Source organism: Indicator indicator, chromosome 10 (assembly GCF_027791375.1).
Source record: "Indicator indicator isolate 239-I01 chromosome 10, UM_Iind_1.1, whole genome shotgun sequence".
Taxonomy (NCBI): Eukaryota; Metazoa; Chordata; class Aves; order Piciformes; family Indicatoridae; genus Indicator; species Indicator indicator.
The window spans coordinates 34,448,971-34,466,818 of NC_072019.1; the positions used below are offsets into that span (position 1 = coordinate 34,448,971).

The 17,848-nt window shown below is 45.8% G+C and overlaps 1 protein-coding gene across 1 annotated transcript in view; it reads right to left on the reverse strand.

Moving 5' to 3' along the window:
* Positions 1-17,848, reverse strand: part of TTC39A (tetratricopeptide repeat domain 39A) — a 63,557-nt gene that overhangs the window by 43,408 nt on the left and 2,301 nt on the right. Inside the window, exons 2-4 of the mRNA XM_054384579.1 lie at positions 8,670-8,796; positions 8,575-8,623; positions 6,299-6,403 (exon numbers count right to left, since the gene is read on the reverse strand). Coding sequence (XP_054240554.1) covers positions 6,299-6,403; positions 8,575-8,623; positions 8,670-8,796 — 281 coding nt within the window. The remainder of the gene's footprint in view (positions 1-6,298; positions 6,404-8,574; positions 8,624-8,669; positions 8,797-17,848) is intronic.

Here is a 17,848-nt window from a genome sequence, read left to right on the forward strand (position 1 = left end):
CTCTCCAGCTGAGAAGAGAAATCAGGAAAGGAAAGAAGACCCTTGGGTTGAAATGAAACAGATTTAATCATGAAATGGTCCAGGCCAGAAGGGACCTCCAAAGGTCATCCAGTCCAACCTCCCCACAGTCAGCAGGGACATCCCCAGCTAGATCAGGTTGCCCAAGGCCTCATCGAGCCTCACCTTGAATACCTCCAGGGAAGGAGCCTCAACCACCTCCTTGGGCAACCTGTTCCAGTGTTCCATCACCCTCATAGTTGTTCCTAACATCCAAATGAGGCAGCAAAAGCAACACCAATGCCAAGATTAAGTTTACAAAGTTATGATCAGCCCAGCAAATGTACTGTGGTCATGATAAATGGGGAGACAGTCCTCAAAAGCAGAAGAAGAAAAGAGTGAGGAGAAGCCCAAGGAGGAAGCAGGGCCCTGTGGAGGAAGCCCCCCCGCATTTTCAGCAAATTTCCTCCTTTCCAAGGAGCATGATGCTTATGGGCTGGGATACACGTGTAGCCAACTCACTTCAAAGAGCAGAATATACAAGACAACACTGAGTATTGTACACTTGGCTCACGTTAACAATTCCAGTGACAGCACCTAGGTAGCACACAACTACCCTAATTCCAGTCAGACCTGCACAAATCACTAGCAGAGCAGTCACACAATCTCTTCACATGCACCTGTCCCACTCCATCAAAGGACTGAATTTACCTTTCAGACACAGTCATTCTAGAATTAAGATTCCACCAAAGAACATCAAATGCTCTTTGAGACGACTTTAGGAATAAAGTCAACTTCCCAGAATGAATCATGCTCATATTGTTCTCATAACACCACAAGCAGCAACACAAATACGTTGCAGCTCATCCAATCAACCAGAGTACTCCATGCCATGAATTTATCTTTATTATTTACCATTCTTCCAAGCAATTAGGCATCAGCAAACTATCAGGTGACCCATGTCATGCTTTCCCTCAGGATAATTATCAAAACCATTAAACATTTCTCTTGGGGAAGCTAAGAGGCCGTTTCACCAGAATCAGCTCTGGTGATGATCTGTTTTCAATCATGTCCTGGTTTTGTCCAAGCTACTCAGGACCCGAGGACAGAAAAGATATTTTACTCCTTTCTGGGGAGTAAAAATAAAAAAAAAAAAAAGAAATTAAATGCCACATGACTGGATTGGAAGATTAAATGGAGATTCTATTTGCAAGCATATATACAAAAGGCATTCAGGTAGAATGAATAAGTCCACAAACTAGGCTGAGCCTACTAGGCCAAAGCCTTCCCAAAGCCTCCACTCCACCCAGCACCCTCAGGCCCAAGAACAGGCCAGGACTGCATCCCCCACCTCAGGCCTACCAGGCTTCACCAGGCCCTGTGGCAGAGCTCAAACTCCCCTGCCAGCCAAAGCTGTCTCTCCCCCACACAAACCAAGACACTTGAGGAGAGAGCAGTATCAGTTGTGTGTTCCCTTAAATACAGGGAACATCAGGAAATCATAGAATCACAGAACTGTCAGGGTTGGAAGGGACCTCAAGGATCATCCAGTTCCAACCCCCCTGCCATGCCCAGGGACACCTCACACTACAGCAGGTTGCTCAAAGCCACATCCAGCCTGGCTGCAAAAACCTCCAGGGATGAGGCTTCCACCACCTCCCTGGGCAACCTGTGCCAGTGTCTCACCACCCTCATGGGGAGAGGGGAAGAACTTCTCCCTGACATCCAATCTGAATCTACCCACTTGTAGTTTTGTCCATTCCCCCCAGTCCTATCACTCCCTGACAGCCTCAAAAGTCCCTCCCCAGCTCTCTTGTAAACCCCCTTCAGATGCTAGAAGGCCACAATAAGGTCACCTCGGAGCCTTCTCTTCTCCAGACTGAACAGCCCCAACTCTCTCAGTCTGTCCTCATAGCAGAGCAGCTCCAGCCCTCTGATCATCCTCATGGCCCTTCTCTGGACACTCTTCCAGCACCTCCAGATCCTTCCTCAGGGACTCCAGAACTGGACACAGTACTCCAGGTAGGGTCTCAGCAGAGTGGAGCACAGGGGGAGATTCACCTCCCTGGCCCTGCTGGCCACACTTCTCAACCAGCCCAGGCTCTGCTTGGCTCTCTGGGCTGCAAGTGCTCACTGCTGGCTCCTGTTGAGCTTCTCATCCACCAGCACCCCCAAGTCCCTCTCCTCAGGGCTGCTCTCAAGCCAGTCCCTGCCCAGCCTGGATTTGTGCTTGGGATTGCCCTGACCCAGCTGCAGGACCTTGCACTTGGTCTTGTTGAACCTCAGGAGGTTGGCTTGGGCTCACCTCTGCAGCCTGTCCAGGTCCCTCTGGATGGATCCCTTCCCTCCAGCTTTCAGCTGCACCACACAGTTTGGTGTCATTGGTGAACTTACTGAGGGTGCCTCAGTGCCACTGTCCATGTCACCACCAAAGATGTTAAACAGGACTGGTCCCAGCACTGATCCCTGAGGGACTCCAAATGTAATAGAGTAACACATTATAATACCCTTTCTGTCTTTTGGAGGACGTTTTCTTTGTAGTTATACTAAAGGCACCAGAGCTTCCAAACCACCACAAATCAGACAAAGGATAGAATCTAGCCTGCTATTAATTGACTTACTCTACACATCTTGGTGTTGAGAAGGAAAAAAATTTTTTTTTCTCCCCACTTCAGTGACTAGACAATTTCAGTGTTATTCATTGCCATGGTCAACAGCTCACAAACTGAAAACCACTGCTGTGTTTGGCAATTAAATCTAAGGAATTTCTTAAGAGCTCTTAGACCTCCTATGAACACTACATATAAAAGATTAATTAAACTTACTCAGGAACTGCAAGATAATTGGAGCCCATTATTGTATAGTGATTGCTAGTAATAAAGAAAACTGACCCCAAAAACTACAAGGTAGATGAGGATCACAGGATCATGCTAGAGGTTGGAAAAGGACCTCTGGAGATATTCTAGTCCAACCTGGCCGCCAGAGCAGGACCACAGAATCCAGCATCACTCACACAGGAACACATCCAGACAGGGCTGGGAAAGTCTCCAGAGAAGGAGACTCCAGAATCTCTCTGAACAGCCTGTTCCAGTGCTCTGTGACCCTCACAGTGAAGAAGTTCCTCCTCATGTTGAGGTGGAACTTCCTGTGCTGTAGTTTACATCCACTGCCCCTTGTCCTATCACAGGACACAAGTGAGCAAAGGCTGTCCCTTCCTTCCTGACACCCAGCCCTCAGATATTTGTAGACATTGATTAGATCCCCTCTAAGTGTTCTCCTCTCCAGACTAAACAGCCCCAGGGCTCTCAGCCTCTCCTCATCAGGCAGTGCTCCAGTCCCTTCAGCATCTTCGTAGTCCTCTGTTGGGCTCTCTCCAGCAGATCCCTGTCCCTCTTGAACTGGGGAGCCCAAAACTGGATGCAATATTCCAGGTGAGGTCTCACCAGGGCAGAGTAGAGGGGGAAGAGAACCTCCCTGGATCTGCTGGACACACTCCTCTGAATGCACCCCAGGACCCCATTGGCCTTCTTGGCCACAGGGCACATTGCTGTCCCATGCAGAACTTGTTGTCCACCAGCACTCCCAGGTCCTTCTCCCCAGGGCTGCTCTCCAGCAGATCACCTCCCAACCTGTCCTGCTGCAGTTTATTATTTATTGAGAAAACAAGAAAAACGGTTTATCTTCATGAAGCAAAACCACCAGATCAATTTTTTTTTTGTTTTATGAAATGAGATCTCTTCTTCATGCTGCATTTGCTTTTATAACAGGAAGAGCTTTGCTTCCTCACAAGTCTAGACATCCTCCTCAGATATTTATTTTAAAGCTGCTAAGAACGATTTTTCCAATTTTAACTCTTGTACATTGCCAGATCTGCTCTCAGCTACATATGGCACAAATTAGTTGAAAATACACTTATTGTGGAAGCCAAAAGTGAGTAATTTAGTTGATCTGCAATGATGTGATACAGAGCAGAGTATCTCCTCCAGTCTAAGCTGCAAAACTGTGACATCTAGGATATGAAATTCTTTACAAGCATGTGAAAACAGAAGAATCACAGAATAACAGAATGTTAGGGACTGCAATGCTCCTTGAAAGATCATCCAAGTCCAACCTCCCTGCCAGAGCAGGATCACCTAGAACAGATCACACAGGAACCCATCTAGGCAGGTTTTGAGTACCTCCAGAGAGGGAGACTCCACAACCCTCCTGGGCAGCCTGCTCTTAAAACAGACGGTTATGGACTGTGAAAACCAGTTTCAAATCTCAGCACACTAAAAGGCAACAGTGGGGAACTGATGACTCTTAAAGAACATTACCACATATGCCTACATTACTTCTTTTTCCTTCCCTAAAGAGGTGGAGTGTGTCCATAATGGATATCATCTGCAGGGATATTTTGTATCCTGTTTCTGCATTACACTCACAAAGATCGTAAGTATGTGCTTTCCTCACTGCCAAAGGCAACAGGATTAAGGACTTCCTGTTAACAACAAGCTAAAATGAAAAAAAAAAATCAGTTTCAAAATGGTTTTGCAGTGTGGAATTTAGTCAGGTACAAGTATCAGCTCATGAAATATGCACTGCAGGGCCCAACAAAAGCTGAATGAAACCCTACAGAGTAGAAGAAAAACAAACACCCCAGCCTCACTGGCTTTTGCAGTGCTTGGGAAACCTCCTTCAGTAAAACACCTCCCTATTTTCAATTAAGCACCTAGTAAGCATTTCCAGATGGGCACAGGGCCTTTACTGTCAAAATTTAATGAAAACACACTTCTTATCATTTTTATGATCTCTTCTGATGATATATAAACACAAAACAACACTACAGTGAATAAAACCAGTATTATTAATATAGCTCAGCCTCCAATTTATCATCAATGTCTTTCACAGAGTGTGCTTACATAGTTAAGCTACAGCTTCTGGCAGGAAAAAAGTGAGGTTGGTATCTCAGCAAACCAGATGTGGTGCACTGACTACAGTTACCTGTGATGCATATCCAACACACACTGCTGCATTACCTATGAATTTCATAGAATCATAGAACCATAGAATCAGTCAGGGTTGGAAGGGACCACAAGGATCATCCAGTTCCAACCCCCCTGCCATGCCCAGGGACACCTCACACTACAGCAGGTTGCTCACAGCCTCATCCAGCCTGGCCTTAAACACCTCCAGGGATGGGGCCTCAACCACCTCCCTGGACAACCATTCCAGGGTCTCACCACTCTCATGGGGAAGAACTTCTTCCTCATGTCCAGTCTGAATCTCCCACTTGTAGTTTTATTCCATTCCCCCCGGTCCTGTCACTACCTGATATCCTAAAAAGTCCCTCCCCAGCTTTCTTGTAGCCCCCTTCAGATACTGGAAGGCCACAAGAAGGTCATCTCGGAACCTTCTCTTCTCCAGACTGAACAACCCCAACTCTTTCAGTCTGTCCTCATAGCAGAGGTGCTCCAACCCTCTGATCATCCTTGTGGCCCTTCTCTGGACACCTTCCAGCATGTCCATATCCCTCTTGTAATAGAGGCTCCAGAAGTGGATGCAGTACTCCAGGTGGGGTCTCAGCAGAGCTGAGGGGGAGAATCACCTCCCTTGACCTGCTGGCCACACTTCTCTTGATGCAGCCCAGGCTCTGGTTGGCTTTCTGGGCTGCAAGTGCTCACTGACAGCTCATGTTGAGTTTCTCATCCACCAGCACCCCCAAGTCCCTCTCCTCAGGGCTGCTCTCAAGCCAGTCCCTGCCCAGCCTATATTTGTGCTTGGGATTGCCTCGACCCAGCTGCAGGACCTTGCACTTGGTCTTGTTGAACCTCATGAGGTTGGCTTGTGTCCACCTCTCCAGCCTGTCTTGATTCATATCCTAGTGGCCTGAAAGAAGGCACAATGTAATATGCCTGTGGCTCGAAAAAATAAATGGAGCAAATTAGAAGGAAAACTGAATTAACCACAGACTCAAGAAGCCAAGAACACAGGTAGCTTCAGGACAGGGTATGAAAAGTGACAGATGCTGTAAAGACACAACAATTTTTAGAAGCTATTTCATGACTTCACTGCTTGCAGCTGGGCCACTCCCTACATGCTGTTCTGCAATGCAATCAGGAAAAAGCCTGCATGACCACAAGACCGAATTGCAAAAGAAGCTGTGAGAAAGTTTTTGCCAGTAGTTATTTTAAAATAACAGAAAATAAATGTGTCTCAGAACTTGCAATTCTTGGTCAGTTTTTCTTCTAGATACAAACCTATATGTTCTCAAATGTGCAAAAAAATACTGGGGGAGAGTGGGAGAAATAACAGAACTTACTTTGCTTGTAAAGAAGCCAAAGCATCCGAGAACTTGTTGTTAAGAAATAAATCCAAAGCTGCCATACACTCATGCAGTGCCACATTGAGGTCTGATGTAGGTGACCTGTCAGAAGAAGAGAACAAACTCAGCACATTTGTCCTTCTACTGCATTACTGCTACATTTCACAGAGTCACAGAATGTTAGGGGTTGGAAGGGACCTCAAAAGCTCATCCAGTCCAAACCCCCTGCCAGAGCAGCATCACCTAGAGCAGCTCACACAGGAATGTATCCAGGTGGGTTTTGAATATCTCCAGAGAGGGAGATTCCACATTTGAACTCCCTTTCTTCATTTCTAGCCTTATTCTCATGTATAATCTGCTTTCTAGTGACTGCAAAAACTGAAAGTGATTTCCATTCTGTCTGTGTCTAGGGTCTTTTAACTATGCTCTTACCCTGTGACACATGGAAAGCAAATCAAGTTTTGTCCTTTCTGACAGTAAGACAAACTGCACTTACTGTAAATAAGAACTTGGCCATGCAGAAGTTATCATGTGTTGTAATTTGATGAGCTCAGGCATCAGGAACACAAAAGCACTGGGTGACAACAACACACATCTGACTAAGGCTGACAGAGCCTACAGGCTAGTGACATTCTGGTCATGCTGTCACTTTAAGGATGAGATGCTGTCGAACTGCATTAGGTTATGATATCGACTGCTGCTGGAACATCCATTGCAGATCATTATTTACAGGCGGGTTAAAATTTCACATTGTACATGCTCCACTGTCCCTCAGAAGTACAGCTTCTCAAAGTCAGAAGATTCTCAGTGGCTTACTCTGGCTGTAGTTTACCCCTTTACAAGATTCACATGTCATCCTGACCCATCACAAGGGTTCTCAGCTGGTCTTTGGATTACTGGCAACAGGATAACACAGAGCAGCTGAGTAAGTTTGGCCCAATTTCATTACCACCAGAACTGCTGGACAAAAAAAAATTTAAAAAAAAATCCACAGGAGAAACAGTAAGGCCTTGCAGTAGCAAAATTAAAGTCACCTGGCCAGTGTTTGGGCAGTTGAAACACCTGCATCTAAAGATCAGAGAGCTCTACTACACCAACATGTTGTATACCCGTCTGTTCAAAAAAAGTTCCCCCGACAAAATACAAACAAATCATCATATTCTTAACTCCAAACAGCTTTAACTGATGTCATCTGTCTTGTGATTTAGAAACTATGTTACTTCCTTAAAATAATGGCACAGCACACAGCTGGCTGGAAGGAACACCAGAAAGCAAAGTCCTGGTGTCTCTTAAGGAAAGGACAGAGGAGCACAGAAAAGATAGCATCAGCAATAACCACTGACTGCAGCAGTTGTTTGGATTTGTTTTGAAGAAAAAAATTACTGCAAAGGGAAGGGGGGCAGGGGGGGGAAAGAACATCATTATATATAAGAAAACAGGATTATAAATGAGAGAAACATCTTATGACTGTTCATAGTGGTTGTTGTCATCACACTTCACACACACTGCAAATCCTTCTGCACCCAAGAGACTCTCCGAGTGCTTTGTAAATGCTGTTTAACCAAGTCTTGGCATCTGTCTCACACAATATGCAGTATCATGTCTGCCCAACTATTCTGAGCCTTGCTTACTGTAATAATTAAAACTTTGCCAATTACTATGGACCTGGATTGTAACTCTTACTGCCTTTTCAAAAATCTGTGCCCCTGACCCAAACAGCACATTTAGTACTCTATGATACATATTCTCAACTGCTTTAAAATTTTTAGACTGGCATCATTTTTCCTGAGTTCTTGGTTTGTTTGTTTCTTGTCATGCAGGAGAGTTACCCCATTCAATACAAATAAACCTCTTCAAAATACTCCTTTGAAACAGAAAGATGGCAAGCAAAAATACACTGTTGAAGCTCAAAGCACAAATAAGACATATTCATTACCTGGCATCTTTTCTGGAGTAGGAATTACTAACACCCCCAGCAGCAGCCAAAATACAAGTTGCACACTTCCCTCATGCTCCAAGGAAAGCTGACATTTGATGTAGCTCCCAAGTAAAGGGCTGAAGACCTGAACACAATCTGCACACTACATAAACGCTACAAAACATCGGTCGTTGCCGTTAACAATAGGGCAGAGATACTTTAAACTGGAGAGTGCTAAGCACATTAGCAAACTGATTAGTCATGCTTCAGTGGGCTGCAGATTCTCTCCTGCTTTCAACAGCAAGATCAGAACTGCCTCTAAGCCCGATGCAAAACGCTGTGCACTGCTACTTACCTCTCTGCTACACCTCTCGTGTTTTCTGACATAGTCATTTGTGTGCCCACTTAGCACCCTGGGCACGAACATCCAACAGCAGCACTCGGTGCTACTAGCCCCGCTCGGCGCGGCGCTCAGGCTGCGAGCAGGGAAGTGCCTGCCCGCGATGCTTCCTCTCTGATTGGTCTTGAGGGATGACAGGAGGAGAGTTCCGAGCACGGCCAGTTCACGTACAGAGTACTACAAAAGAGCAAGTGGAAGCCAGTCCATGACACGTGAAGTTCGTATATCTCTGGACACAATGTGCCATGGGACAGCAATGTGCCCTTGTGCCCAAGAGAGCCAATGGGATCCTGGCGTGCATCAAGAAAGTGTAGCCAGCAGGGCTAGGGAGGTTCTTCTCCCCCTCTACTCCGCCCTGCTGAGAACACACCTGGAATATTGTGTCCAGTTTTGGGCTCCCCAGTTCAAGAGAGACAGAGACCTGCTGGAGAGAATCCAAGGGAGAGCCAGGAGGATGCTTAGGGGACTTGAGCATCTTCCCTGTGAAGAGAGACTGAGAGCCCTGGGGCTGTTCAGTCTGGAGAAGAGAAGACTGAGAGGAGATCTGATAAATCTCTATCAATAGCTGAGGGGTGGGGGTCAAGTGGAGGTGGCCAGGCTCTTTTCCGTGCTGTGCACTAATAAGAGAAGGAACAACAGGTACAAGCTCGAATAGAGAAGGTTTCACCTCAACATGAGGAGAAACTTCTTTACAGTGAGGGTAAAGCAGACAGCACTGGAGCAGGCTGCCCAGAGAGGTTGTGGAGTCTCCTTCTCTGGAGACTTTCACACCCTGTCTGGATGCATTCCTGTGTGGACTACCCTGGGTGCTCCTGCTTTGGCAGGGGGGCTGGACTCAATGATCTCTGGAGGTCCCTTCCAACCTCTAATGTACTGTGATACTACTAATGTAGGAGGTGCTGGCAGCTGCCAGTGTACCTTTGATCTATGGACCTGTCTGCAATTAGTGGCAGCATCAGCTGTCCTTCATTCAGTACATACCAGACACAAGTCAAACATCCCTGTCCTTACAGATGTGGAACAACAAAGCTGTTGTGGTGGGTTGAAATTACCCCCCAACTAATTTAGAGAAATTTCCCCCAAAATAAAATTGCCAGACCAACTCAGTTTGGGATGAAAGCAAATGAAGCTCTATTTACAAGCAAACTACAATCTAGAAATAGGAAATGCAATGGCTATGTACAAAACGTACAATATATGTACAACACATAGATATATTTACAATTTATAAACAACACAAACTCCTCAGACCCCCCCTGGATGGCTCCAGGGGGACTGTTCACCTTCTCCCCCACTCCCTCCCTCCTTCCTGTTACCTCAATACAGTAGTTAAAACAGAGATCCCCTGGCAAGGCCAAGGAAGAGAGAGAGAGGAAAGCTGCAAGCAGAAGTGACATTAAAAGAAGAGATCTGTTTATGCCTCTGCTCTATATCCCATTATCAAGCCAATGAATTATATCGACCTTATCATTATTTTTATTATAAATCCAATGGTAATTTATTTCACTTTCAGTGTTTGCAGTCAGGGACTAGGCTGAAGTTTCCCCTTCAGACTGTAACAGCAGTGAACCAAAACAGAGTCAAACAAGGCTGACTGGCAGGCAGAACCGAGACATTCATTGCTGGAAACGTGAGAGAGAGGTGAGAGGGAGACAAGACAGGACTTCTGCCCAGCAAGGAATCTCTGAAAAACAAGCTTCCACCCACCAGCCAAACCATTGTTTTCTGTTGGTTCCTTCAACTTTGGGGGCTAGTGTTCTTTGTGAAAGCCTCTCTTTAATGTCATGCAAGATGAGGTTGGTTAAACATTTTAATCAGTGAAGCGAGCTCATTGAGCTGATTTTGTCCCAAATAAAATAGTGTGCATGCTCCCAAACTGCTTTGCTGGCACATTAGCAGTACTGGTACTGTACACAACAAGAGCAGTTATGGGCATCAGAAGCTGTCATCTTGCTCATTACAACAGCTGCACTGTAGAAGCTGATCAGCTAAGATCTATTTAGGTAAGTTGGCTCCCCCAAGAACATTTAACGTTAAAAATTATACATCTCTTTTCTCCTACATGTGAGATTACACAAAACAGTAGCAATAATCGAGACATCAACTGCCAAAGGAAGACCCAAAGATGATAAATAAGTGAAGGATAATTTCTGGAAGGTACTCTGTGAAGACATTAATATACCTGATGATATCTCTCGCTGGTTTTATGACAACCTGCACAGGAAAAGCCTCTGCTGCATTTGGTGTAAGAATTATTGCAAGAGATCCACAGGCTGCCCTGTTAATGACTCAATTACATGCCTGTAACAGCACAATGCACCTGGGCCACAGCAGGAGATAAAAGATGTGGCTGGCTGGGGTTTTTTTCCCCCAGTTGCGAATAACTACTGGTGACAACCTAAAATTCACCAGAGTGCTGCCATGGCAGTATCATGAGCTGCTCTGAAATGATTACTCCTCATCCTCACTACCTTTTTATACAATTTCTAACTGACACTGCACTTCTCCAAAGGGTCTTTAAAGTTCTGTATGGTGAAGGCTCAGGCTGTTTCTGCCAAGTTCTTCCAGATTGAATTGGCAGGTTTTTATTTGAAGCAATTCTCTGGAAACAACTATACAACCTCTCTGTCTTTATAAAGAGATTAGAGAGGGTTACCTGGAATCTAGAATTATCAGGGTTGGAAGAGACCTCAAGGATTATCCAGGTTCAACCCCCCTGCCATGGCCAGGGACACTTGACACTACATCAGGTTGCTCACAGCCACATCCAGCCTGGCCTTAACCTCCAGGGATGAGGCTTCCACTACCTCCCTGGGCAACCTGTTCCAGTATCTCACCACCCTCATGGGGAAGAATTTCTTCCTAACATCCAACCTGAACCTACCCATTTCTAGTTTTGCTCCATTCCTCCTAGTCCTATCACTATCTTCCTAACATCCAAATACTTCTAACCACGTAGTCAGAAAAAGTAATAAATTCTTAAGCTACCTCTTTACAGACTATAAAATGGAACTGAAGAGAAATTAGTCTTACGTGCTCCAAGTGGCTTCATTTCTTCCAAAGAGGAAGGAGTAGTAAGTCATATTGCTCCCTACAAACACCGTGCCACTTGGGCTACCAAAGCTTCACCAGCACAAACACTTCAACCACTCACAGATATGAAGAGCATCCCCAAAACACATTTCAGGGGTCTGCATTTCAGTTCTTAACAAAGGAACATCTAAAGAGACCTCCACCACAGGAACACAAACTGGCTTGCTGATATGCAGGCCACCATGTGGCTGACACCCAGGTGCTCCTCTCATTGCATGTTTCCAGAAATACCATCACTGACAGAAATTCTTGCCCTGCCACTGCTTTCTGCTCTCACCAGGCAGGATAACCACACAGCCCTTACCAGAAAGCAGGAAGCACCTGGAGTTACTTTCCTTAGCCTTTTCAGGTTTGACAGGTCACTCCTGGATTGATGACTAGTGTTTTTCTAAACAGACAACTGCTCCCAGCCACACAAATGGCCTGAGCCTGACAAAAGGCCTACACAAAGAAAACAAAAAGCACATCACTTGGGAAGAATGCTTTTCCCAAAACCACAGGAGATCAGAAATACCTCTCTCATTACCATGAAAAGGAGAACCAGTAAGCAGTTCCCACAATAATTTGTTCGTATTCAGTTTTCAGACAATATAGGAATTTCTTCACAATTCAAAAGCAAGTAAGTTGATGCAAGAAAATGAATTCTACCATAACCTTTCCTGTTTTCTGTGCCAAGCCAGTAATACCTCAGTATTTATCTTTTTTTTGTGTGTGTGTTCCTGAACAGGTTTCTGGCCTGTGCCTAAGACTCTTCTGCGCTGCAGACAAACCATTACTTCTAACAAAGCAACTGGAAAGGATTCAGTGCTCATGTTCTCCAAACACTCTGTACAGAGGCACAACAGGGATGCAATTCTGGAATTCAGGAGATGGTACTATTTCAAGTTGTACACGGAGCACAACACAGTTTATTTTAGATGTTAATTCATCTCTCAAACAAAGGATCACAGAACGTTAGGGGTTGGAAGGGACCTCCAGATCTTCCAGTCCAACCCCCCTGTCAGAGCAGGACCACAGAATCTAGCACAGGTTGCACAGGAATGTATCCAGATAGGGCTTGAAAGTCTCCACAACCTCTCTGGGCAGCCTGTTCCAGAGCTCTTGGACCCTCACAGTGAAGAAGTTTTTCCTCATGGTGAGGTGGAACTTCCTCTGCTGCAGTTTACATCCATTGCCCCTTGTCCTGTCACAGGGTGCAACTGAGCAGAGCCTGTCCCTTCCTTCCTGACACCCACTCTCATATTTATAAACATTGATTAGATCCTCTCTCAATATTCTCCTCTCCAGACTAAACAGCCCCAGGGCTCTCAGCCTCTCCTCACCAGGCAGTGCTCCAGTCCCTTCAGCATCCCTGTAGCTCTCCCTTGGACTCTCTTAACTAGGTCCCTGTCCCTCTTGAACTGGGGAGCCCAGAACTAGATGGAATATTCCAGGTGGGGCCCTTACTAGGGCAGAGTAGAGGGAGAGGAGAATTTTCCTCGATCTGCTGTACACACCCCTCTGAATGCACCCCAGGATCCCATTTGCCTTCTTGGCCACAGGGGCACATTGCTGTCCCATGCAGAACTTCTTGTCCATGGGACAAGTTGTTGATGCCTCAGCAATGTCAAAGGTCTTTCGTTAAATGGTGCTCAGGGTCTTGGCCTTTCTGTTTCAGCAAAGACTCACAAAACACAGGGATGTGGCAGAGCAGCCATGTGAGCAGAACAAAGTCCAGGGAATCAGTAGACCTGTGCTCTGCCCTTGGTTCCGCTGCTGTTTAACTTACATCCAGCAGGATCTAGGCTGCATTACGTTCACAGTCAGTTCCTATCCTGTATTTGAACAGGCAAACAATGCAATAAATTCATTAAAATAGGTTTGCTTGGACAAATAAAAAGCATTGGTGTGGTTTCTGCAGTTCCCTTTCCGTGTTGTACTGCAGGGATAAATGCACCACGGTGAGCTATGATTCCCAGTCAGTAGGACTGCCTACATCAAACACTAAGGAAAAACAATGAAAAGCCCAAAACAGACAGTATAGTCTGGCAAACTACAAACTATCAATCCCAGGATCTTGGACCTGCACTAACCTATTTGAATGTACTAAGAAAAATCTAGCTCTCACACGGTCAGAATTAAAACAAATACATCCAGCAGCACACAACTTTAGAGGACTGCAGCAATTAAAAGTAAATTGTAATGTGGCTTATCACAATTTAAAAAGAACTAATCATGTCTTTGTTTCACAGAAACACAGAAACATTCAGGTTGGAAAAGTCCCTCATGATCACCAAGTCCAACCCAGAACCCTACTCTACAAGGGTCACCCCTAAACCATAGCCCCAAGCACCACATCCAAACCACCTTGAAACACATCCAGGCTTGGGGACTCCACCACCTCCCTGGGCAGCACATTCCAATCCCTGACCGCTCCTCCCATGGAAAACTTCTTCCTACTGTCCAGTCTAAACCTACCCAGTCGCAGCTTGACGCTGTTCCCTCTTGTTCTATCACTAATTACCTGTGAGAACAGACCAGCACCAACCTCTCCACAAGGTCCTTTCAGGGAGTTGTAGAGAGCCATGAGGTCTCCCCTCAGCCTCCTCTTTTTCAAACTAACCATCCCCAGCTCCTTCAGTTGCTCTTCATCAGATTTATTCTCCAGGCCCTTCACAGCTTCCTTGCCCTCCTCTGCCCTGCCTCCAGCACCTCCTTTCTCTCTGGGATTGAGGTGCCCAAAACTGGACACAACACTCAAGGTGTGGCCTCAGCAGAGCTGAGTCCCAGGGGACAATCCCCTCCCTGCTCCTGCTGGACACAGCATTTCTGATCCCAGCCAGGATGCCTTTGGCTTTCTTGGCCACCTGGGCACACTGCTGGCTCCTCTTCAGCTGCTTGTCCATGAGCACCCCCAAGTCCCTTTCTGCCAGACAGCTTTCCAGCCACACTGCCCCAAGCCTGTAGCATTGCTTGGGGTTGTTGTGACCCAAGTGCAGGACCTGGCACTTGACCTTGTAGAAGCTCATCCTGGTCACATTGGCCATGGATCCAATCTGTCCAAGTCCCTCTGCAGAGCCTCCCTCCCCTGGTGCAGATCAACACTGCACCTAACTTGGTGTCATCTGCACACTTACTGCTGACACACTCTGTGTCTTCGTCTAGGTCATCAATAAAGATGTTAAACAGAAGTGGTCCCAACACTGAGCCCTGAGGAACACCACTTGTGACCGACTGCCAGCTGGATTTAACTCCATTGAGCACCACTCTTTGGGCCTGTTTGTCCAGCCAGTGCTGTATCATGCAGAGACTACACTCTGCTGGATAAATCCATTGCTGAGCAGTCTTCTGGGTTTTTATAAAAAATAAAATAAATAAAACCCAGGAATGACCCAAAATACTTTAACAAATGGGGGATTGTTGCTTTGCCATTAATCATTGCTTTACATGACATTTCAGATTATGCTTCCCTGACAGCTTCCAACAAAGTGACTTCGTATTTCAGAAGTCATCTGCACAGCATACATCACACCACCTTGACCAATAACAATGCCACCTTCTCTCCAATTAAATAAAAACTCAGGCACAGCACTACAGCCTTTGTAACTCCCTTGAATCTGCCTATTGAACCAATCACAAAAATCATAGAATGTACTGGGTTGGAAGGGACCTTTAAAGGTCATCTAGTCCTACCCAGGAAGCAGGGACATCTCCAACTAGATCAGGCTGCTCAAACTTCAATCAAGCCTGACCTTGAATATCCCCACGGCTGGGACCTCCCCTACCTTCCTGGGTAACCTGTTCCAGTGTTCCACCAGCTTCATAGCAAAGAGCTTCTTTCTAATGCCCAGTTTAAATCTACCCTGCTCTAGTTTGAAACCATTGCCCGATCATTACTCAAAACAGGGAAAAAGTACTAGTAGGTAGTTTTCTTGGCACTCAGTATTTCTGTAGCCACATTCTTATGCAGACCAACTTCAAGCAGCAGACAGTTACAATCTCCTCCATTTCAGGGTGCAAAAACAACTCAGCAAGCTACCTGAGGATAAAAAACAAAACAAACCAAAACACCACAGAAGCCAAAAAAAAACCTCCAAACACAAAAAAACCCCAAAAGCCAGCAATAAAATCCAACCAAACATAACCAAACCAAACCAAACAAGCCAGGCTGATTTTGAACTTTGAATCAGAGCAGTTTAGGATCCTTCTGGCATATTTTTAACCAGAGTTTTATTTTCCAAATAAGAAACTTTCACGCAGATGTAGTGAGAGAAGATTTCATCAGCACAGAACAACAAAGCAAAGACAGACAAAATTACCTGCAAGTTTAGTACTGTATTCTATTTGAGCTACATTTGTGATTCAAGCCATTAAAACAAGAACATATGGAAGACCATCCCAACATTCAAACTCTTTTCCAGCAACCCTTTTTTGGTGGTGTGCAGTAATAAGACAAAGAACAGTGGACACAAACCTGAACACAGAAGGTTTCACCTCAGCATGAGGAGAAATTTCTCTACAGTGAGGGTGACAGAGCCCTAGAACAGGCTGCCCAGAGAGGTTGTGGAGTCTCCTTCTCTGGAGACTTTCCAAACCCACCTGGATGCATTCCTGTGCAGACTACCCTGGGTGATCCTGCTCTGGCAGGGGGGTTGGACCTGATGATCTCTGGAGGTCCCTTCCAACCTCTGATATATTCTGTGAAATTGTTTTTTCCACAAAAGATGAATCAAAGTTTTATTATCAAAATGAAGACGAAAGCTGAAAACCTGCAGACTGGGAGGTCATTTTTTATTACTCCTACTAAAAAACAAAAAGACATTTACTGTTCAGTTCCAACCACTGGAAGTATCATTAGAGTATCATACTGCGAGGGTCACGGAACACTGGAACAGGCTCCCCAGAGAGGTTGTGGGGAAACATTCAAGACACATCTGGATGTGTTCCTGTGTGACCTGTGCTAGCTTCCATGGTCCTGCTCCGGCAGGGGAGTTGGACTCAAAGATCTCCAGCGGTCCCTTCCAACCTCTAACATCCTATGATCCTGTCATCTGTCTGTGGGCTAATAATGTCAATCTATTCCCCAAACACATCTGAAACCTAACAAAGCACAAGCTCAGCTGTGCAGAAACACTGTCCAGGAGCTTGACTAGAGATTTTAAAAAGCCTTTTAAATAAGATGAACACTAGCATAGGGGACTAGCAGTATCTTTTTCCAAAAAAAGCCAGCAAAATTCCTGTCGTATATGGGTTTGGCGTTTTGTGGTACAGAAACTGAACACCTGAAGCGCTTCCCATCCTGGGGCGGCGCTGGAATGTAGCGGCCAGCTCCAGCAGATGGAGCTGCAGAAAGCTGATGAGGACGCAGCACTTAGCTAAGCTCTCCAGCAGTTTCAGCAACACAAACTGCACCATCCAGCAAAATTCAGCAAACTCCTTCCCCCTTGCTTCTGAATGCTTTTGCAAACATTTCTCTGTGCATCCAAAACTGCCTGAAGCACAATGCAACAACAACCTCTCAGCCTTTGCTGCCACTGCTGTCTGCCAGTGCAAACACAAGACCTGGAAGTCATTTCATGATGCGATTTAAAATCATTACTCCAAACATAAAGAATCATAGGATCATAGAATTGTTAGGGTTAGAAGGGTACTCAGGGATCATCGACTTCCAACCTCCCTGCCATGGGCAGGGACACCTCACACTACAGCAGGTTGCTCACAGCCACATCCAGCCTGGCTGCAAAAACCTCCAGGGATGAGGCTTCCACCACCTCCCCGGGCAACCTGTGCCAGTGTCTCACCACCCTCATGGGGAAGAATTTCTTCCTAACACCCAATCTGAATCTACCCATTTCTAATTCCACTCCATTCCCTCCAGTCCTATCACTACCTGACACCCTAAAAAGTCCCTCCCCAGCTTTCTTGTAGCCCCCTTTTAAGATACTGGAAGGCCACAATCAGGTCTCCTCAGAGCCTTCTCTTCTCCAGACTGAATAGCCCCAACTCTTTCAGTCTGTCCTCATAGGAGAGGTGCTCCAGCCCTCTGACCATTCTTCCCACCCTAAAGAGTTAAAAAAAGGTTAGTTAAAAAAAGTGCTGGCCCATTAAAGAGCTTTCAAGACAGGCCAGGCCATCAGAGCTGTATAAAGCTCTTACA